Source organism: Cervus elaphus, chromosome 1 (assembly GCF_910594005.1).
Source record: "Cervus elaphus chromosome 1, mCerEla1.1, whole genome shotgun sequence".
Lineage (NCBI taxonomy): Eukaryota > Metazoa > Chordata > Mammalia > Artiodactyla > Cervidae > Cervus > Cervus elaphus.
The window spans coordinates 58,747,408-58,771,091 of record NC_057815.1 but is presented as its reverse complement, the minus strand read 5'-3'; the positions used below and the strand labels follow the sequence as shown (position 1 = coordinate 58,771,091).

Genomic DNA, 23,684 nt, shown 5'->3' with positions numbered 1-23,684 from the left:
TACAGCCTTGAGGTACTCCTTTCCTATTTGAAACCAGTCTGTTGTTCCATGTCCAGTTCTAACTGTTGCTTCCTGGCTTGCACATAGGTTTCTCAAGAGGCAGGGCAAAGTCTAGACTGGGTGTATATAATTGGTTAAGTCCTAACTTCAATGCAGACAAAGGCAGTTAATATCAGTTGTATTCAATTTCTATGGACAGAGATAGGCTCTAACTCTCCACAACACTCAACAGAAGACTGTAATTATAGAAGTGAAAGTGAAAGTGAAATTCGCTCAGTCGTGTCTGACTCTTTGCGACCCCATGGACTGTAGCCTACCAGGATCCTCAGTCCATGAGATTTTCCAGGCAAGAATACTGGAGTGGGTTGCCATTTTCTTCTCTAGGGTATCTTCCTGACCCAGGGATCGAACCCATTGTAGGCAGTCTCCCGCATTGTAGGCAGACACTTTACCGTCTGAGCTACCACGGAAGCCCAAACTATAACTATAGAAAGGTTATTCAAATGATCAGAACCTTAAAACTAAGAAATATCAATGACAAATAGCCCATGAAACTAAATCTTACCCCTTCTCATATCTTGAGTATCTACACATTCCTGTCTGCTTTTTGATTCCAGGAGAAAGGGGAGATGGCTGGGTGGGGCAGTGAAAACTTGTAAGAAAAATTCGGCCAGTTTTAGATGTAGATGGAGGAAGCCACATAAGTTTGACAAGCCGTTTTCCCATCTACCCTATGGGTGGCCCTCGGTTCTAGGCACTAGAGTTGGGGTCAAGTCTACAAAGTGGGAGGGGCCTGGGAAAGGGGCGGGTCTGGGAGAGGCCCCACCCCCTGGTCAACTGTACAAACTTGGGCCGCGGGTGCTGCTGGGGGCTCCCGCCAAGCCTGGTGAGCATGCGCAGGTGTGTCGGCCTGCTCCTGGAATTTAAGAGGTACGGAACCGGCGCCGGCGAGTAAGGGTCAAGTGTGACCCACGGTACTTCAGTTCTGGAGTGATTAGCGACGCAAGCTCCCTTCCCCGACCGGGCGGGCGACTTGTGCGGCTCCTCTGAACTGGCTCCTGGGTGTGACTGAACTCAGCCCTGGCTGGAAGCGGTACTTGCAGGCATCACGCGGCTCCGCGGGCAGTGAGGAGGCGGGTGAGTGGAATTGGGAATCCGGCTAGAGGGCATCCACGCGGAGCGCACGGGCCTCCTCGGCTTGTTTGCAGTTGCCGGGATTCCAGCTCTGCGCTCTGCAGTTTCTGCTGGAGGCGCTGGAGGAGGGCGCGACCTGACAAGGGTGGAGGCCTGGGCTGTGGAAGGAAGTCAGCGCTGGGAGAGGAGAAGTAAGCAGGGCATGGGTGGGAAACCGCAAGGCTAGGTTCCACGTCCAGATCCCCTGTCTCCCCTTCAATTCTGCGATGCGGGTGGTCTCCAGGCGCTTACCCTGGTAAATATATCTTGCCCAGCTTGATTTTGGAGTGACTCGTGGATTCCAGATCAAGTGTGATTGGATCGATTAACTGGAAAAGAAAATGGGGAAAAATTCATTCCAACTTGCCTTGCTTTCTCAGTCATTCCTGGACACGCGCTAAAAGTAACTTAGTAATTTTATATTTAGTAGTAAATATAGTGAGTAATTTATTAACTTCTAATCTATAAATCCATATTTTTTGTTGATTTTTCTCACTTTGAGTTGACTGTGTAATTCGTCTCATTCCTGTTTGTTTATATATGTAAGGCTTCGCCATTGCCTAACAGTAGAACTGGAGCTGGGCTATGTAGATTCTGTGCAGTGTTTGAAGTGTTTTTAATTTGAGTTGTGTTTTAGAAGCAAAAGTTAAATTTCAAAGTCGTTGAGATTGTTTTTTCTATTTCTACTTGGTGTTAAGATCTAGTCTTCATTCTGGTAATAAACGTGGTTTGTACAACTTTTGTTTACTTTTTGTTTATTGAAGAAGTTTTTGGTACCTTAATAAAGTAGTGGCTTTTGTAAGCATTCTCTTTATTCAGATGCTTATTGACACACTGCTTTATGCTCCTTTTTACAAGCTAATCTCGGAGGTGAAAGAGTCTCCTTACCTGAAGGTGAAAGTTTCTCCTTACCTCGGGGTATTGCTCACCTATGACGTATTTGATTAAAAACAACCCTTCTTACAGATACTACCTATTCCCCGTAATTAGCGTCTGTTCCAGTTCCTTGATGCTGTAAAATCATTTGAACTGGTGTCAGCTGGCTATTTAATCTAACTCTCCAAATTCCTGTCACCTGCGCCTTACTGGGAGAAGGCAATGGCACCCCACTCCAGTACTCTTGCCTGGAGAATCCCATGGACGGAGGAGCCTGGTAGGCTGCAGTCCATGGGGTCGCTGAGTCGGACACGACTGAACGACTTCACTTTCACTTTTCACTTTCATGCATTGGAGAAGGAAATGGCACCCCACTCCAGTACTCTTGCCTGGAGAATCCCAGGGACGGCAGAGTCCTGTGGGCTGCCCTCTATGGGATCGCACAGAGTCGGACACGACTGAAGCGACTTAGCAGCAGCAGCAGCAGCAGCAGCGCCTTACTGAGCCCGTCCTTCAGAGGTCCTGGCTTGGCCCTTAACTCCTCATCCTGAGCTACACCATCGTCCTTAAAGGTGTCTGTTTAGTACTTTAGAGTTTAAACTTCAACAGTTCTTGACTCCATTGCTTGAGTCCATTGCTCCTCCCTTAAACAGACCGCTTAAGCTATTCACAGTCACATCGGTACCTTGGTCCTTTTATCATCCAGACTGTTCCTCCTTTGAAATCTTTAAGAGCCAGCATGTCATCCTGAACATCTCTAACCTGGCCTCATAGCTCTATAATAATTTATACTGAGTAATTTATTAATTTTTAATCTATAAATCCCTAGTGTATTTTGATGCTTTTTCTCTCTTTGAATTGAATGTGTAGTTCATCTCATTCTTGTTTAATTATATATGTAAAGCTTCACTATTTCCTAACAGTAGAACTTGAGCTGTGCTATATAGATTTTGAAATGCAATGTTTGAAGTGTTTTTAATTTGAGTTGTGTTTTAGAAGCAAAAGTTAAATTTCAAAATAGTTGAGATTGTTTTTTCTATTTCTACATGGTGTTAAGAGCCAGTTTTCATTCTGATAATAAATGTAGTTTGTACAACTTTTGTTTACCTTTTGTTTATTGAAGAGTTTTGGTACCTTAATAAGTAGCAGCTTTTTTAAGCATTCTCATGAGTGCTTGAATAGAAATTACATTCTATCTGGTTTTGTATATCAAAGTAAGCATATTCATGTCCACTGTGCTGTTAATTTTAGTTTACTTTATTTGGTAAGGACTGAAAAAAGTCGTCTTAGTCTCCTGTTTATATTGTGCTATTATTGATCACATCTCTTGTTTTCTGAAAGTTTTGCTCTAAATATATTTCACTTATGTGATCTGATACAGAGAGTAGTAGTCAAAATGTCATCAGTTGTGCCTTCAATCATTTAAAAGTTTCCTCCTTGTCTAATGTCATTCATTTGTGCTTTCAATTCAATGTATATCTTAATTCAGTTTATCCCTGCTTATTTTATTGTTTACATTTGCTTGTTATTTTTTTTAATCATCCCTTTAAGCTTTGGAGTCCTTTTGGATGTCTCTTGAGTTTTTATGTAATTGAGTTAAATTGTTACTCAGTGCATTTATCATTACAATGGATATTCTTGTTTGTTAAATCTACTTTTTTTTTTTTTTTAATGCTCCCTTGGTTTTTGTTTTTAACATGTGATCTGTGAACTTTTTCTTCTTTTTTCTCCTTGTATATTATTAATTCTTAAAGTATCTGGGCCCATAGTTCATTCTTCTGCTGAAACTCAGTGAGTGATACCTCTTTAGCACTTGAAACTTCTTTTTTTTTTTTTTTAATAAACCCATACATTCCTAAAGTTTGGAGAAGGTTTGTGTTGGATCTCAGAATCTTTCCTCAGTTGATCCACTTTGCCTTGTGTCCCCATTAAATGGGGATCTTAATGAGTATATAAATGGTTTCAAATATTTCTACAAGACAGTGAAAATATGGTTTAAAGAAACAATTTAGCAAAGGCCACCACTTAGAATACGCTAGGAGGTGACCACAGTGAAGGTGGAAACCCATCTGCCTCTGTGACTCTTAAGCTGCTTCAATGGAGCAGGCAGGCCAAGTCAAATAGAAAATAGGGATTGAGTGAAGGGTTACATGTGAAACATCTATTCCAGTTATCTCCCCAAACTCCCAGCCCTCTTTCCACATGCATAGAGAAGCAGTTTAGCTCCAGCACCTTCCTCCCACAAAAGGTTCTTTCCTAAATAAACTGAATAAACCATCTGAGGAAAATGAAGACTTTTAGCTTTGGTGTTGACATTTTTTTATAGTAAAACCTTTTCACTCTGTTGTGTAGGGAGCCCATAGCTTGACAGCCAGCTCCTCCTCTCACCCTAAATCTAAGCTTGCCGATGTGTATGTCTCACTGATATTCACGTCAGTTCAGTTTTGTTCAGTTGCTCAGTAGTGTCTGACTCTTTGTAACCCCATGGACTGCCGCACGCCAGGCCTCGCTGTCCATCACCAACTCCCAGAGTTTACTCAAACTCATGTCCATTGAGTCAGTGATGCTATCCAACCATCTCATCCTCTGTCATCCCCTTCTCTTCCTGCCTTCAATCTTTCCCAGCATCAGGGTCTTTTCAAATGAGTCAGTTCTTTGCATCAGGTGGCCAAAGTATTCAGCTTCAACACCAGTCCTTCCAATGAATATTCAGGACTGATTTCCTTGAGGATTGACTGGTTGGATCTCCTTGCTGTCCAAGGGACTCTCAAGAGTCTTCTCCAACACCACAGTTCAAAAGCATCAATTCTTCAGCACTCAGCTTTCTTTATGGTCCAAATCTTTCATCCATACACGACTCTTAGAAAAACCATAGCTTTGACTAGACAGACCTTTGTTGGCAAAGTAATGTCTCTGCTTTTTAATATGCTGTCTAGGTTGGTCATAACTTTTCTTCCAAGGAGCAAGCGTCTTTTAATTTCAAGGCTGCAGTCACCATCTGCAGTGATTTTGGAGCCCCCCCAAAAATAAAGTCTGTCATTGTTTCCCCATGTATTTGCCATGAAGTGATGGGACCAGACGCCATGATCTTAGGTTTCTGAATGTTGAGTTTTAAGCCAACTTTTTCACTCTCCTCTTTCACTTTCATCAAGAGGCTCTTTAGTTCTTCTTCACTTTCTGCCATAAGGGTGATGTCATCTGCATATCTGAGGTTATTGATATTTCTTGTGGCAATCTTGATTCCAGCTTGTGCTTCATCCAGCCCAGAGTTTCTCATGATATACTCTGCATTTAAGTTAAATAAGCAGGGTGACAAGATATTCACATAACTCTTGGTAAGTCTCCCATTCAGGGCAAATACCCATTAGGAAACCAGTCTACTGATACAGAAGAAGTAGAAATTCATATGACAATCTAGAATAATCAACCTAACACTTGATTCTTAAATATGAGCAGAAAACTGGGGAACACTCGATGTCTAAAAGCCACGATGATTAAAAACCTTGATCACAGAATCAAAGGGAATTTAGGAAACAGGAAAATCTTCAGAGAAATTTGAAATTATATTTTAACTGTACAGGCACAATGCTATCGGAAGAGAACCATCAGTAAGGAATAAATTTAAAGTTTATAAATTTATGAATTTAAATTTTATAAATTTAAAGTGACTAGTAGAAACATTTTTTGTTTCTTCATAAAAATAAATTCTTCAAAGTCAAGTGAAAGAAATCCCCCATAACTCAAAGAAAAAAAACATAAAAGCTTTCATCAGTTTTCAAAAAAAAAAAAAACACTTCTGTGGAGTAAATCTGGGCATAGAAATTAAGGTAAGGTAGAAAATGGTTGGTTTTTTTCATAGAAGTTCTCATGTGCCATTTGATTGTTTTTCCTCTTGCCATGTGCATGGATCACTTTGATTTGTAATTTTTTTCCCTATGATTTTATTTTTTACCAGAAAATTTTTTTCTCCCTTCTCCTCCATATTTTGGGAGACATTTTTAGGCTTTTCTGTCATATCATTGGTTCAATGAAGTGTTACTTCTGCTTTCTACTGCTTCCAACCACGATTTTAAGTCTGCTAATCTACTTTGATACTTACTTTTACCTCATTCCTGTTTTACCAACAGGATTTTTAATTGTCTTTGGTTACAATACATCCTTTTGAATCTGTAGACATCAGGCAAGTGTCTTCTTAATTTTTTTAATAAAGATTGTGTTTTAGAACAATTTTACATTTACAGAAAAGTACAGTTTCCATATACCCAAACCATTTCCTCTATTAGTGACAAATTAGTATGGTACACCTATTTCAATTAATGAGATAATGAAATACTATTTAATTAATTATATTTCAATTAATGAAATAATATTAATACACTAACTGAAGCCCGTACTCTATTCATTTTTCTTTAGTTTTTACCTAATATCTTTTTTCCGATCCGTGGTCCCAGCCAGGATGCCATATTCTGTTTATTTGTTTTATATCCTTAAGCTTCTTGGCTATAACAGTTTCTCAAACTTGCCTTTAATGACCTTTACAATTTTGAGGAGTATAGGTCAGGTATTTTAAAGGAAGCCCGTTTTTAGAATTTGTGATTATTTTTCTCATGATTAGATTCGAGTTATGGGTTTAGAGAAGGAACATCACAGAGAGAAAAGTGCTATTTCCACCACATTGTCTCAAGGGAACATACTATCAATGTGACTTACCACTATTGATATTACCCTTCCATCATCACCTGGTTGAAGTAGCATTTGTGAGGTTTCTCCTGTATGTGTGTGTGTGTGTGTGGGTGGGTGTGTGTTAGTTGCTCAGTCATGTCTGATTGTTTGCAACCCCGGAGACTATAGCCCACCAGGCTCCTCTGCCCATGGAATTCTCCAGGCAAGAATGGAGAGTGGAGTGGGTAGTGATTCCCTTTTCCAGGGGATTTTTCTGACCCAGGGATCGAACACAGGTCGCCTGTGTTGCAGGCAGATTCTTTACCGTCTGAGCCACCAGGGAAGCCCTTTCTCCACTATAAATGTACTTTTCTTCCTCTCCATAGTGTACTCATTTGGAAGGAAATCACTACAAAGAGCCCACACTCAATGGAGAGTTATGCTCTACCTCCTGAAGGGCTGAGTATATAAATATTTGGAATTCTTCTCATGGGAGATTTGTGTATTCTTCCACATTTATTGATTGATTTAGTCATGTATATCAGTGTGGCTTAAAGGTATTTATTTTATAGTTTGGGTTATAATCCAGTATTACTTCATTCAGTTGTTCATGCTGCTCCAGCTTTGACCATTGGGAGCTCGTTCACTTAGCTTCTGTGTGCCTTTGACACGCCCCAGTAAATGTGTTTTGTTTTGTTTCTGAGCATTTCTCTCCTTTCTGGCATTTTAAGATGTGCCATGCTCATCTTATATATTTCCTACCCCAGTCCTCAAATCATCCATTTGTCCATGGAACCCTGGTTCCTTTTATTGAAGAATGGTTTTAGAAACCAAGATCTGGGAGCTAGGTGTTCCTTCTATGCCTACTCTGATGGCAGAGCAAGGAAATATATGTGTGTATACTAACCCCTATATATTCATATATCTGTAAATATTTCTGTATGTAACCTTCTTTACCTGTATTAAGTGAAACATAAGTTCACACTGATATCTCCAGCTCTAATTCGTTACCACGTGGATCATTTGGCCTCCTTCCCTTGGTTATGTGTAAACTCCCACTCAACCATTGAGAAACCTGGCTCTCAGAAACTGCACGCCATTTACTTATTATTCAGTTCCAGCACAAGTGTATATCAGTATCAGAATTGTTCATTTCTACCTTCATGGAAAATAACTATCAACTGGAGTATGTTCTCTTTTGCCTTTAGTCTTATGGATTCTGCTTATTTCCAAATTCCTTTTTTTTCCTGGAATGTCGTGTTCTAAGATGTTTTCTTCTCCTCTCTAGCGTTGTGTGTTTTTCCTTCTATCGCTCTCTCATTTCAACGGCCTTCATATATCCTTCCCCTACTTTGTTTATTAATCCTTACTTGACTGTTGATTGATCTATTCAGGTGGGCATTGCCAGTAAATGAGGTCAGGAAATACTTTTATGCATAAACTTTTGGCCAGATTGTAAGGTATACTTATAGGCAGACACATCTGTTTTGTCTATGATGATATATGATAATCTATTGAGAGCTTACTATCTGCCGAGAAGTGAGGTGAGTGTTCTTTTAATCCCTATAATTCAATCAGACAGATTTTGTTACATGCATTTACAGTTGAGAAAACTCAGACTTTGGCTAAATAATTTGCTCAAGTTCATACATGTAGTAACTAGTACAGTCTGGATTTAACCTCATGTCTATGACTCCAAAGTGTGTACTCTTAGCCACTATATATTGACTATATCAGGGTTTCTTAGCTTCAGAATTATTGACATTTGGGGCTGGATAGTTATTTTTTATAAGGGGATTAATGTGCACTGCAGGGTGTTTAGCAGCTTCCCTGCTGTAGCCACTAGATGCCTGTAACAGCCCCACTTGTGACAACCAGAACTGTCTGCAGGCATTGCCAGATTTTCTGTGTTGGCAGAATTGCACCTGAGAACCACTGGCCTAGTGGCTTAAAATAAACATGACTCCTGAATGGTAAATTGCATCTGGACTGGGAGAACTGTAAACCAGATGGAAAGTTGGATCTGAACTTCTCTGACTGCAGTGACTCTTATAATCAGGCATGCTCTTTTGGGGAGCTCTGACAGCTTCACTTGTAGAGTTGTTGACATTGGTCCTGTGGAAGGAACCTTCCAATCAAGATGCTTTCTGCCCAACCTAGATGGGCCACATTGCCTTGCACTTGAGCTATACTCTGTGAGAACTCCCACTGAAGAATTCTAGTTCCTCAGTCCTCTGCTAGCAAGCTTTGTTTTCTGTCTAGTAGCCTTCTTAGTAGCTTGTGCCAAATATGACTTGTGGTAGACTTGTAAGTTTTGAATATTGGGTTGAGCCTAAGATCGCCCTGTTGCACATTGCAGACTGGTTCATAGCAAATCCTAACAAATGAAAGCTTTTAATTATCATAGTCTGGGGATATACTTTTTGACCTAGATCTCATTGTGTCTTTTTTTTCAGTTTCTCAGTTACCTGAATATTGGCTGTGTGTCTGAAGCTCCTGGAACTTTTCTTACTGCATATATACATTGTACACAAGTGCTTAGCCCCAGCCTGAGAATTATTGGAATCTTCTGGTAAGACAAATTTGAATTGCAGGGGGAGTCCTGTGGAGGAAGATGCATCCTTTGAGCAAGCTGATGACTATCTCAAAATCTCATAACCTGGCTCATGAACAAAGTGAGGTCCTGACAGCAAATACGTCTTGGCAACAGGAAACCATCCCAGTCGTGGAGACAGATGACTGTGAGGCCTCTCGTCAGAAATTCAGGCATTTCCAGTATTTGGAAGTGTCTGGGCCTCGTGAAGCCCTGAGCCAACTCTGGGAGCTCAGTCTTCAGTGGCTGAGACCAGAAATTCATACAAAGAAGCAGATTCTAGAGTTATTGGTGCTGGAGCAGTTCCTGACAATTCTCCCTGAAGAAGTCAGGACTTGGGTGAATTTACAACATCCGAAGAATAGCAAAGAAGTGGTGAGCCTCATACAGGATGTGATTGATATGCTTGAAGATGAAGGTGAGAATATAGGAAATTGGAGGTATAATAGTTGACCCTATGAGGTCAACTATGAGTTTCCCATATGAGGAAAAATTATCTTAAAACATTTTTTTATTTGTATATAGTTGATGTACAATATTATGTAAGTTGGAGGTTTATGATATGTTATTGTGTAGTCCCTAAGTTGTGTCTGACTCTTTGCAACCCTGTGGACTGCAGCATGCCAGGCTCCCCTGACAGTTACTGTCTCCCTGAGTTTGCTCAAACTATGTCCATTGAGTTGATGATACCATCCAACCATCTCATTCTCTCTCACTCCCTTCTCTTCCTGCCCTCAATCTTTCCCAGCATCAGGGTCTTTTCCAGTGAGTTCACTTTTTGCATCAGGTGGCCAAAGTATTGGAGCTTCAACTTCAGTATCAGTCCTTCCAATATAGTGATTCACAATTTTATAAGATTATACTCCATTTATAGTCATTATAAAATATTGGCTATATTCCTTCTATTGTATAATATATCATTGTAGATTATTTTATATATAGTAGTTTTTACCTATTAATTCTCTACCCCTTTATTGCCCCTCCCCTATTCCCTCTTCCCACTGGTAACCACTAGTTTGTGAGTCTGTTTCTGTTTTGTTATATTCAGTAGTTTGTTGTATTTTTTAGATTTCACATGTAAGTGATATCATAGAGTATTTGTCTTCCTCTGTCTGACTTATTTCACTTAGCATAGTAACTTTTTCTGAAGCTGAATGGTATCAAGGAGAACTTTACTATACCGGGGAGGCTGAACTGAGAGCTCAGAGATTGAGTAGGGGAGTAAAACAATTTGATTTGCCTTACAAAACTATTCTGTTGGTTTCATTGTAGAGCAGGGGTCAGCAGACCATGACCACAGGTCAGATATTTTTGGAAATAAATTTTTATTGGAACACAGGTACATCCCATTTGTCCACATTTTGTCTATAGCTGCTTTCCTACTATGACTGGAGTTGATTGGTTATAGCAGAGACTGTATGGCCTGCAAAGCCTAAATAAAATATTTATAATCTGGATCTTTATAGGAAAAGTTTATCAACATTTACAATAAAGGATAGCACTGAGAGCTCTGAAAATAGGAAAACTAGTTAGGAACTATTGTAGTAGATCAGGTGTTAGAGAATGAGGAAGTGTTGGGAAAATAGGAGTTTGAACCAGAAAGATTTATCTGGTTCTGTGAATGAGATAAATGTTCTGGTTTGCATGAATGGGGTGTTAAATAACAGATTTTGTTGGAGGAGAGATATATTAATTATGTGACACATTGAATTTGAGGTCTTTGTGCGACAGCCGCAATGAATCATCTAATATGTAATTAACAATATGGCTTTAATGTTGAAGCCATTTTAGTAGAAGTTTAGTAGTTTTTGTTGCTGCTATAACATGTTACCATTAATTTTATTACTTAAAACAATATGAATTGTAGTCCTACATGTCTTTAAATTAGTGGGTCTTTTTGCACTAAAATCAAGAAGGAAAAATAGGTAAACTTATAGGTGTGAATGGAAGTAGAAGAAATACAGATTCTTAGGAAGACCCAGTATTTAAGAGGTGGTATAGATATAACTCCCTGGAGGAAGAAATGGCAAGCTACTCCAGTATTCTTGCCTGTAAAATCTCGTGGACAGAGGAGCCTGGTGGGCTACATTCCATGGGATCACAGAGTCGGACATGACTGAGCACACACACATAGCTTTAATTACCATTATAGAAAATATAGATCTAGGCTAGAGGAACATGTTAAACTATACCATGGGAATGCCATTAGTAAAATCTAATTTGTCAGAAACTGCAAGACAATCCAGTTTCTAGAACAAAATTCTAAGGAAGTAGGGAGGGGCATGGAAGAGACATTTAGAGATTAAAAGAAACATGAAAGATATGTAACTCATCATGTGAATGTATGGAGCTTATAACAAACATGTGAGGCAATGACTGGATATTTGACTAAGAATTATTAATTAGAAACAGTGATTATATAGGTGTTAAAAGTTATATTTAGTCTTTATCTAAAAAGTAAATAAAATGGACTGAGAAAAATAAGAAAACTCAAAATAAGGTAAGCAGGCTAGAAAGGAGTAATCCAGAAAGTCAAAGAACCAGGCAAGATTGGTGTCTTGAGCTAAGAAAGAAGAAATCTGCAAGAAGGGATTGTTGAACACTGTTGCAACCAAAAAAAAGTCTTATAAAAATGAGTACTGAAAATAATTGATTAAAATTGTTGATTAGATCAGTGGTCCAGCATGGGTCTGTCTGGGCTAAAATCAAGGCTTCAGCAGTTCTTAGTTTCTTTTTGGGTCTCATGCTCCCTTTCCCCCATCTTCACACTGGCCATGGTGAACTGGGTCCTTCACGCACTGCCCCCGTCTTCACACCGGCCGTGGTGAACTGGGTCCTTCACGCACTGCCCCCATCTTCACACTGGCCATGGTGAACTGGGTCCTTCACGCACTGCCATCTCTCTGACACTCCATTCTGTTGTCACAGTGTGTGCTGGCACACATGCAGTTGTTCACACTCATTCTTTCACTTTCTCTGTGTCACTGACCACAGCTGGGAAAGGTTCTCTGCTTTTCAAGAATTATGTGATTTGATTGAGCCCACCCAGATAATCCAGAATCATTTCTTCATCTCAAAGATCTTTAATGTTACAGAATCCCTTTTGCCATCTTACCCAAGGGTTTGGGCATAAATGTCTCAAGGGGCCTATTATTCTGCCTATCACATGGGTTAAAAAAAAAAGAAATATGAGGTGAGAGTATGATAATGATTATAGACTATTCCTGAGAAGTTTAGTTGGGAAGGAAATGAGAGGTTGCAGGGTAATACAGGACTGGGAAAAGCTTTTGGTTTCTTTTAACATGCCGTGGATCCCTGAAGAATCCACTTAAAGGGTTTGCCTTTATTTTTACCTAACTTAGATCTCTCAGGGGGGCTTCTCATAGTGGCTCAGATGGTAAAGAATCTGCCTGCAATGCACTGGGTTCGATCCCTGGATTGGGAAGATCCCCTGGAGGAGGAAATGGCAATCCACTCCAGGATTCTTGCCTGGAGAATCCCATGGACAGAGGAGCCTGGCGGGCTACAGTCCATGGGGTTGCAAAGAGTTGGACAGGACTGAGTGACTAAACATACACAGACCTCTCAGGGCTGAGAGGCTACTGACTAGCATTTGTTGAAAAGATTTAATGAAAACTGTATTAGCTCCTGCCACCTGGGACAGCAAATAAACAGTTGGGACAAACATTTAAACTAAACAAAAAGATTGGGAGGCAAGGTGTTTAGGGAGTAAGGGATTTGAAAGCTCCTACAAATTCTTAGAGATCTAGGAGGCTGGGTATGTGTTCTGAAAGACCTGAGGATTCCCTGATTCTCACCTCTGTCCAGTCTTCAGGCTCTGCTCAAGCAGAGGTGATGACTATCTAGCTAAGTGTTGAAGACATTCCCTATGCAGACAGCCCATCTACAAAGGCTAGGGAGTGGTTTTGAGCTTTTTCCCCCTCCCGCAGTTCAGTTCAGTTCAGTTCAGTCACTCAGTCGTGTCCGACTCTCTGCCTCCCCATGGACTGCAGCACGCCAGGCTTCCCTGTCCATCAGGCTTCCTCTCCTTGGTTTCAAGCATTTAAGGAAATCTCTGTGGAATCGCTAGCTAACCACTAAGCTGACGAAACACACTTAGTGGACACAGAAAACAAAGAATATAGGCTTAATAAAATTTTTAAAAAGTTGAAGATTAGCAATATTGATAAAAGTTTAGCTACAATGATCAAGAAAAAAAAAGACTAAAATCACTGAGATCGGGAATAAAGGTAGGGAGATTATTATTAAACTTGCATAAATCAAAGAGGACACTGTGAAAATGTAGATGAAATAGAAAATTTTCCAAAACGACCCAAACTGACTCTGAACCCATCTAAAACAGCTGAAGAGATTGAATCAGTAATTTTAAAAATGTCAAGCAAGTAAAAAATATTTTTGAGGAAGTGGGTATGGAGAAAGTATGAATATATCTAAGCAACTACCAAGACCATAGTAGTGGAGAATGAGAGGAGGTGACTTTGGTGGGCAAGATCCATTTTAAATTAAAAGGGAGAAAGAATATAGAAAGAGCTTGAGAATGTATCAATTTATGAATTTTTCCTTGAATGGCATGAGAGTTTCAGAGAATACAATTGTAACGGTCAGAAAGGAGGTGAGGAGGGAAGAAGAGTTAAGGAAAGGAAACAATACTCAGTGAGAGTGATAAAATGGAGGATTGTTGATTTAAGGCTTTTGCATCTTTTCAAGATATATCTTGCATATTTCCAAGAATGACAAGACTAAAAAAACATGTGGTAGTCACTGTCCGAGGAATTATGGGACGGAGGTTTCACAAGGTGTTATAGGCCTGAATAAACTTCAGTTCAGTCGCTCAGTCATGTCCAACTCTTTGCGACCCCATGAACCATAGCACCCAGGCCTCCCTGTCCATCACCAACTCCTGGAGTCCACCCAAACCCATGTCCATCAAGTTGATGATGCCATCCAACCATCTCATCCTCTGTTGTCCCCTTCTCCTCCTGCCCTCAATCTTACCCAGCATCAGGGTCTTTTCAAATGAGTCAGCTCTTCGCATCAGGTGGCCAAAGTATTGGAGTTTCAGCTTTAGCATCAGTCCTTCCAATGAACAGCCAGGACTGATCTCCTTTAGTATGGACTGGCTGGATCTCCTTGCAGTCCAAGGTACTCTCAAGAGTCTTCTCCAACACTACAGTTCAAAAGCATCAATTCTTCAGTGCTCAGCTTTCTTTGTAGTCCAACTGTCACATCCATACATGACCACTGGAAAAAACATAGCCTTGACTAGACGGAAAAGTAATGTCTCTGCTTTTTAATATGCTGTCTAGGTTGGTCATAACTTTCCTTCCAAGGAGTAAGCATCTTTTAATTTCATGGCTGCTGTCACCATCTGCAGTGATTTTGGAGCCCAAAAAAACAAAGTCTGACATTGTTTCCACTGTTTCCTCATCTATTTGCCATGAAGTGATGGTACCAGATGCCATGATCTTAGTTTTCTGAAAGTTGAGCTTTAAGCCAATTTTTTCACTCGCCTCTTTCACTTTCATCAAAAGGCTCTTTAGTTCTTCTTCACTTTCTGCCGTGAGGGTGGTGTCATCTGCATATCTGAGGTTATTGATATTTCTCCTGGCAATCTTGATTCTGGCTTGTGCTTCTTCCAGCCCAGCATTTCTCATGATGTACTCTGCATATAAGTGAAATAAGCAGGGTGACAATATACAGCCTTGACATACTCCTTTTCCTATTTGGAACCAGTCTGTTGTTCCATGTCCAGTTCTAACTGTTGCTTCCTGACCTGCATACAGGTTTCTCAAGAGGCAGGTGAGGTGGTCTGATATTCCCAACCCTTTCAGAATTTTCCACAGTTTATTGTGATCCACATAGTCAAAGGCTTTGGCATAGTCAATAAAGCAGAAATAGATGTTTTTCTGGAACTCTCTTGCTTTTTCGATGATCCATCAGATGTTGGCAATTTGATCTCTGGTTCCTCTGCCTTTTCTAGAACCAGCTTGAACATCTGGAAGTTCACGGTTCATGGATTGCTGAGCCTAGCTTGGAGAATTTTAAACATTATTTTATTAGCATGTGAGATGAGTGCAATTGTGCGGTAGTTTGAGCATTCTTTGGCATTGCCTTTCTTTGGGGTTGGAATGAAAACTGACCTTTTCCAGCCCTGTGGACACTGCTGAGTTTTCCATATTTGCTGGCATATTGAGTGCAGCACTTTCACAGCATCATCTTTCAGGATTTGAAATAGCTCAACCGGAATTCCATCACCTCCACTAAACAGACTATAATCTTATGGCAACATTCAAATGACATGTTGCTGAAATTTTGGGTTTTTTTCCCTCAATTCTGCCTTTATTTACAAAATGGTCTCATAAATATTTCTTGCATTGTTTCTGTTTTTTCTTATTTCACCCTGAATCAATAAGGGTGAAGTACTTACAGACCAGTACTGGTCCATAGTCTAGCATTTGAGGATTAGTGGTATAACTAATGAATCTTGGAGTAACATTAGAAAGTAGCCCTTGGGTATATGTCTCACCAAAGGGCTGGAGAACAGAAATGGTTGCTGTAAAGATTTTTATGTCATGGAAGAGTCATTAAGTCTCTGTGTAGTATACACAAAGCAACTTAGAGGAAAAGAATCCTTGAGCAGAGTAATCCCCAATGTCGTTGAGGAAGTGATTGGTTAGGTAAAATATTCTTAGCTCCCAGTAGAATTAACAGCCTGTGGTGGCTAAGCCTTAGTTAGGATTTGGTTTTGACAAGATTAAAGTTATTATTATTACTATTATTTGATCTGCTATAACCACAGATGAGGCATCAAAGTATAATTTTCCCTCTTCTCTCTGATCCAGTAGTTCTCCACCCCTGGTAGACTATCAGAATCACTTTTAGACCTTTTTAAAACTGTAAGATCTGGGACTTCCCTAGTGGTCCAGTGGTTTAGACTCCTTGCTTCTACTGCAGAGGCTGTGGTTTCAATCCCTGGTTCAGTGAACTTAAGATCCTGCATGCTGCATGGTACAGTCAAAAAGTAAATAATTATAATAATAAATAATTAAATAAAAATCTGTGCCCCACCCCTGGAGATTCTGGTTGCTGGTAGAACTTGACATTTTTTTCAAGCTTCTGAAGTAGCACGGTGAAACTGCTATAATTATTAGAAGTTTCTCCAGGGAAAAATGTTTCTCCCTAATTGTTTTCTTCATCTTTAGGTATAACCTGCAAGGATTCTGTCCTACATCAGAAAGGGAGCTTCAAGAAAGAGAAAATGGAAGCTGACTTGATAACAGACAAATCCCAGGTAAATTAGGATTCCAGTCTTTATTGAAACATCCTGCCTTTTCTCTTTTGGTCTTTGAACTTTTGCCAAACACAAAGGCATGACTGTTATTCTCCCACCGGACACTGGACCCATTTTAGTTGATGATACACTTTTTGGAAAATATTTAATCTTATATATTTTCTGTGCATCTATGCCCTCAAGATTGTAGATGATAACTGAAACTGTAGGCATAGGGCCTCCCCAGCGAATGTTTAGAATTCAAAGTGAAGAGAACCAAGGGCAGAATCCTGAGCAATGTCAATTAATAGGCAAGAGCAGGAGAAACCACAAAGGATGCTGAAATGAAGGGACCAAAGTTGTAGAGGAAAACCAGGACAATATGATGTCACCTTGAAAGCAAAGGATGAGCATTTTCAAGTATATTTCATATTTCATTTCTTCAAAAGTTCAGGAAAGTACAGCTGAGTAGTGTCTGTTCTCTTAGCATCTTGGAGATATATGCATGCATGGGAATAGAAGCCAGATTGTTGAGAGTTGAGGAGAGGAAAAGTGAGGCAGAACACATGTAGACAACTTATTCACAAAGACTGGCTCTGAGGTAGAGGACAGTTTGTGTGATTTGTATTTCAGTGTGATTGATGGTGCCTAGAAGGACAAGGTTAAGAGTGCTGAACAGAGAAGTGCAACAACTAATGGGATGAGGGCCTTTATAATAAGTATTTTTGCAGTGCCTAACATTTCTGAAGGTTGGGAATATAACAGTAAACAAAACAAAACACCTGCCTTTGTGGAGATTATATTCTAGTAGAAGTAGACAGACAAATACAAGCAAATAAGATAATTGCAGATAGTAATAATTATTACAGAGAAAATAAACATAACCCTGTAAACTGATTAGGAAGAATGCTACTTTGTTGGGTAATCAGAAAAAAAAAAAAAAACCAACGTATTTAACAGAATGATGTTGGGCTCTGAGACCTGAAGGATGAGGCATTAAAAGATTGCATTTCCCAATTAGAGATGCTCCCTCTTCTGCTAGCAGAGCCTACATCTTCATTACAAATTTCCCGCAATTCTACCTTAAACTCTTCCTGTTCTGAACTCTTTTTGTGTTATTTGTACTCTATAGTAATTTTTTGTTCTATAGTTATTCCGACTGTTTTTTTCTCTTCAATTAAAATACAAGCTAATCTAGAGTTAGGATGGCCCTTCATTTTCCTTTTGCAGCCCTCACAGAGTACCAAGTTGATAGCCCCCTCATGTAACTTGATTTTTTACCACTTAGAACTCCCAACACTGTTCTATCAATTATTTTTGTATGTTGTGACCACCTACCCTATTCTTTCCAAATACATTTGTTCTGTAGTAATACTGATATTTTGGAGACCTTTAATTAAACAGGAACTTAATGTTTTAGGAACCAGTGAAATTCAAAGATGTGGTTGTGGAATTCAGCAAAGAAGAGTGGGGGCAACTGGACCCTGCTGTAAAGACCCTGTACAGGCATGTGATGCTGGAGAACTACAGGAACCTGAATTCACTGCATAAAGGAGGTGTCTGTGTGTTTACCTGATCTGCCCTTTAGTAGTCTCCTCAGGTGTGCGTGTGTGCTGTCATTTCAGTCGTGTCCAACCCTTTGCAACCCTATGGACTGTATGTAGCCCGCCAGGCTCTTCTGTTCATGGGGATTCTCCAGGCAAGAATACTGGAGTGAGTTGCCATGCCCTCCTCCAGGGGGTCTTCCTGACCCAGGGATCCAAGCCTCACCTCTCACGTCTCCTGCATTGTTGAGCGGGTTCTTCACCACTAGCACCGCCCGGGAAGCCCAGTAGTCTCTTCATCTTCTGTTGAAAACTACAGGACTGCTGAAGTGGTTGAGGGCATTTGAGTTTGGGTTTAGATTTTCTAATAACTTTTGGGAACAATTGCAGATGTTCTTGCTGAATGTGATTGAAAGTCCTTTCTGATGTAGAGCTAGAAATATACAGGTTCACTGGCCTTATCTTTTAGCAGCTCAGAGACCACTACTTTGGGGTGGAATTCTCTTCCCTATAAAAATGCCTGAAATGTCTTTGTTTCCTTTTCCCCATGAAAAGAGCATCTACTTTCTAAACCAGTTGAGACCTCCAAGTTGGAGAGTAAGAAAGAAAGTTGGATAATGGAGCAAGAAATCCCAAGAACAGCTGTTGTTGGTAAGAATCAGGCCGATCTGAGGCATTTGTAAGAAGCTTCTGTTCATTAAATACACAGATAATGTATGACCCAGTTTGAGTTGGGTTTGAGTTGATAGTCAGGAGGTGACAACAAACCAGCTAAACTTTGAAGGAAAAAAGTCATTGCTTTTCATTCACAGACTGTTTTTTTCTTATGTGAACAGGCGAAACAGTGGTGTGGGTTAGAAATACAGACTCCTTTTTTTTTTTTTTTCAATTGATATGTAGTTGATTTACAATGTTGTGTTAGTTTCTGGTGTACTGAAAAGTGATGCAGTTAGGCATGTATATATATCAAAATATATCCTCAGTCTCAAAATTATTATATCTGTTAAGGATTTTGTAAGATGGCCAGATCTAAAATAAAAATATTAGTAGGTTTTCTACATCTTAGAACTAAGTAACTTGAAAATAACAAAATACATGAAGTAATTTTTTAAATAGGAGTAAAGTTATGTGAAGTTATGTGAAAAATGAGTTGTACAAATGTAAGGAGAACATAGACTTATTAAGGAAATACAACCAGGAATTTTGCTGTTCAGTAAATACTGCTAGAACAATTATGATTTTGATCATCTATTACTTCTAACAGATCATCCTAAAACTTAGTGACTTAAAACAGTTATCTTAGTAATTCTCACAATTCTGTGAGTTGACTTAGGAATTCTTACATTCCATATCATGTTGGCTGAGGATGCAGTGTTCTGGCGACTTGACTGGAATGGAATGGCCAAGATGAGTCATCACATAGCTGAAGGTTGATGCAGGCTGTCATGGGAATTTTGCTGGTGCTGTGGACCAGAATACCTGTACCTGGCCTCCTGAGGCAAGGACTCCTCACAGCACAGCATATACTTTGAGAGGAAACATCCTGAGAGGAGTTGGAAGCTGTCAGTCTTCTAAAGGCTAGGCCCAGAAGTAGCCTAGTATCACTTCTACTACATTCTGTTGGCTAAGCAGGGACAGGATTAGCCCAAATTCCCGGGGAAGAAAAAAAAAAAAACACTAAAAAACACTGCACTTCTCTATGAAGAGCATATCAGAGAACGTGCCATGATTTTGATCTGCTGTAGTTTGTCCTCTGACCACAAGTTGATTTCATTTTCCTCGTTAATTACATTTACTCTCTCCTCAGATGTCATTTCATTATGGCATCAAGTTTGAAGTCCAGAAACTTATTCTGTGAATTAAGTCCAGGTTTGGAAGAGATTCCTCTTGCTCTGAAAACCTGTGACTTCAAGGAACAAGTTATCTGCTCCCACACATCCAACATACACTGGCGAGGTAGACAGGAAAACTGCAGTCAGTATTTCCAGTATATGCCTAGGCTCCACCCTAGGAGATTCTGATTTAATAGTCTGCTTTCTAGCATGGGCATTATATAGACAAATGATTTTCCCTAGAAATTAGACTAAAGGAGGTTGAATTGATATATACTTGACAAAGATGGATTTATCAGTGGGAGCTGCTTTGAGGTAAAAGTCATTTCATCAAGTAAAACAGTATTACCTAAGGACAGATTAGATGTGAGAGATGAAAAGCCATGGTTATTCAAGTTTTCTTTATAAACACCAGTGTAAATGTTAAAAGATCAGTGATTCATTGAACAAAAATGAGGATGTCAAGGGAAGCCGTTTCCACATGGAGGGAGATAGTCTCTCATTTGTTGAGTTTTGGAAGAGAGTAGGGATAGTCAAGTGGAGATGTCCTAGAAACTGTGTGAAACTGCAAAGCTGAAGATCTTACTTAGCTACTGATAAACCATGGAAGATAACATTGTTAGACATATCTGAAATTATGTGGAAAAAGAGAAAGAAAGGTCATTTAAATTTAATTTTTAAAAAAATGCTAGAATGCACAGTCTATTGGGTAAATATATACATAGAAACTAAGTGAAAAAGGAATTTTGAGAAGGGAAGTGAAACTTTATCAAAATAAATAGAGAAACTAATGAGAGGTGAAAAGAGAAAAACACAACCTGAATCAGAACAGGTAAAGTTTTGAGTCCTAAGAAACACATAGAAAAATGGAGCACTTTTAGAATCAGGAGTGATTTTGCACCCAGAATAAGAATAGTTTCCATGCTATCATATATTTCAGTTCTTTCTGACTCTGTTAAATACAGGGAATAATTGCTACTGTAAGGATAATAGGGGCACTATGATTGCAGGTTTGCTTTCAGATGGTTAAGGTACGGGGCCTATAGATTTAGACATGTTCCTAAAGAAATGATTAAATTGGTATTTTAGAAGGGCTTATTATTTGAAACAGCTTGGGTTAAAAGAGACAAGTTACTGGATAAAGCAAGATTAGGTATAACTTTCACAGACTAGTTATGAACCAGTGATGGCTTGAAATGTGATATGCCATAAATGCCACCTCAGTATATGTGCTGATACTCTGCCAAGTTCTGTGTATTCTCCTTAGTACTCCTAAATAGCTCTCCTCATATTTTATGATCCCCTCATCCTCTTTTTAATATTTTTATCTCATTTATTTCCTCTGTAATCCTTGTTTTCTAACCCCACCTCACATTTCAATTCTGTTTTTAAAGATCCATAATATATGTTTATACCCTTATGTGGCTTAGCATTCCTTTCCTAATTAAGCAATTTTCCTTCCAGTTCATGGAATTTTTTTATTTATTTTTAGACAGGGAGAGAATTTCAGAAAATCAGGAATTAGTCCCAAAACAGAGGATTTCTGGAGAAGAATCATCCCATGCAGTGATTATGACAAGACTGACCGAAGGTGGACATTTTCCTTTAGATGCCTGGAACAGTGATGACTGGTTATATAGGAATCAGGAACCCTGGGACATAAATTTGCCACAAGAAGTTTTCATTCCTAATATAGTCTACACTGAGGAGGGAGACTTTGAATATAGTGAAAATAAGGTAAGCTCTGATGTTAACTCAGTTAACTCAATTTTTGATACACAACAGGGAATTCCTATAAGAAAGGATTCCCCAAAGTTTGATCAGCTTAAAACTAACTTTGAATTTAATTTAGACTCAGTAGGTAAGCAGCATTCAGAATATAATAAGTGTGGGAGTGCCTTGAGCCTGAGTACAGATATTCAGCACCCCAAAAGTCATACCATAGTGAATTTCTATAAATGTTATCAGTGTGGAAAGGCCTTCAGCCGCAGTTCATCCCTCATTCGACATCAGATCATTCACACAGGAGAGAGACCCTATAAATGCAGTGAATGTGGAAGATGCTTCAACCGACGTACAAACCTTACTAAGCATCAAAAAATTCATGCTGCAACAAAAGCCTGGGAAGACAATCAATATGGAAAAGCCCTCAGTGAGCATGAAGACGGTAATAAAAATCCAGGACTCCATTCTGCAGGTAATCTCTATGAATGTGTTAAGTGTGGAAAATCCTTCACCCGTAGCTCCTCACTTATTCGACATCAAGTGATTCATACAGGAGAGAAACCATTCAAATGTAAGGAATGTAAGAAAACCTTTAACAGAAGTTCAAACCTGCTTAAACACCAAAAAATTCATACTTGAGAGAAGTCCTGTGATAGCAAGAGTGTGGGATTCCTTCAGTCAGAGTGCAGAACTCATTCAAAGTCCTTGAATTTCTTCTGGAAGGAATCCTGTGAACATAGTAAATGGAAGAGAATATTTGTCAGGGAGTATTCTTTAATTGACATGACTGAATTAATACTGGAGGTAAATTGGATAGAAATCTGAGGGAGCTTTTCCAGGTTTCACATGAAGCCATAAGGGTTCGGAACTAAACACAGCAACGTGGTAGTGTTTGTTATTATTCTGACGTCCATTTACCATCATCTCTCCCTGGTTCATAAATGAAACCTATGGAATACTTATATTCACCTGATCTATTGATGAAGTAGATATTAGGGTGGAGCCAAGCAATACCCTTGGAGTTGACATCTAATAAAACTCAAACTTTCAGTCCTTATAAGAAGATCACAACAACCAGGAGCTCATGAAAATATAGAAGGACACTTCTAAGAACTGACTCTGAATTAATGCAAAGACCACAGAGACTGCCAGTTATTCCACCCGTGGTGATGTCCTTGGGTGTCCTGGTGCTGAGTGGGGACTGGAACTGGAAGAGTATTATCAGCTGCAGTGGTGGGTAGATATGTTGTTAATCTACATGTATTCTCAATATCTGCATTTGTTAAAGTGCTCTGGGATCTAGGCTTGGAGACATCCATAACCCTAAGGCTGTCATTTATCCCAAACATTAAAAGGTCAATGGAGTCCTAATACTGTGTACCAGAACTGCCTCTTTCTTCTATAAGCTGCCTCAGGATCCCAGAGGATTCTTGAACCAAGATGCTTATGTTAGTTTGCCCCCAAAGAAACACACTGGAGACATGCCCAATGAATGTTGATGGTGGCTTTTGTCAGGGTTCATACCTTATCCAAAGGCAGAAAATGTATTCTGGAGTGAACCCCTCCCTACAATGAGTTAATAAATGTGAAAAATTATCCTATGTTCATTTGTTCATCCTTTACACCACAAGCCGTTAAATTAAGACAAATCCATACAGAAGTAATTGATAGGATTCTCCACAAACTGTCTTTTATTTATATGAATTTCCCGAACAAAAGCAAAACACTCCAAACATAAGAAATTCTTGAGGTACATAGTTCAGTCATTCATCAAAGCAATGACATGTTTGATATAATGGATTATGACATTCTCATTTTAGGCATTCTAATAGTTTTCCTTTTTTATAAGCTATTTTCTTTTGGGTAATTGAAAGATAAAAGTACTATTTTCATTTTTTATCTTTTTTTCTCAGGAGCTATTTGGGCCAAAGTAAAATGCTTATCTTTTCTCCTAGATCTCTAAGCTTTCCAAAATATAAAAGATAGTT

General features: G+C 39.3%; 1 protein-coding gene across 2 annotated transcripts; it reads left to right on the top strand.

Moving 5' to 3' along the window:
• Nucleotides 1–846: 846 nt before the first annotated feature.
• ZNF215 (zinc finger protein 215) lies at nucleotides 847–23,276 on the top strand. Of its 2 annotated transcripts, none has more exons than XM_043904276.1 (6): nucleotides 847–930; nucleotides 9,168–9,722; nucleotides 16,528–16,616; nucleotides 18,016–18,151; nucleotides 18,695–18,790; nucleotides 21,464–23,276. In XM_043904276.1, the coding sequence occupies exons 2-6, from the start codon at nucleotides 9,326–9,328 to the stop codon at nucleotides 22,333–22,335; spliced, it is 1,590 nt and encodes a 529-aa protein (XP_043760211.1). In that variant the 5' UTR covers nucleotides 847–930; nucleotides 9,168–9,325; the 3' UTR covers nucleotides 22,336–23,276. The 2 variants fall into 2 exon arrangements, with proteins under 2 accessions (XP_043760211.1, XP_043760202.1); XM_043904267.1 differs by having other exon boundaries at nucleotides 888–1,137.
• Nucleotides 23,277–23,684: the final 408 nt, after the last annotated feature.

Excerpts from the sequence above, each read along its gene's own strand:
- ZNF215 (XM_043904276.1), top strand. The coding sequence starts at position 9,326 with ATGCATCCTTTGAGCAAGCTGATGACTATCTCAAAATCTCATAACCTG. Across the intron at positions 9,723-16,527 it reads TGATATGCTTGAAGATGAAG|GTATAACCTGCAAGGATTCT; the intron begins GTGAGAATATAG and ends CTTCATCTTTAG. Across the intron at positions 18,791-21,463 it reads CCCAAGAACAGCTGTTGTTG|ACAGGGAGAGAATTTCAGAA; the intron begins GTAAGAATCAGG and ends ATTTATTTTTAG.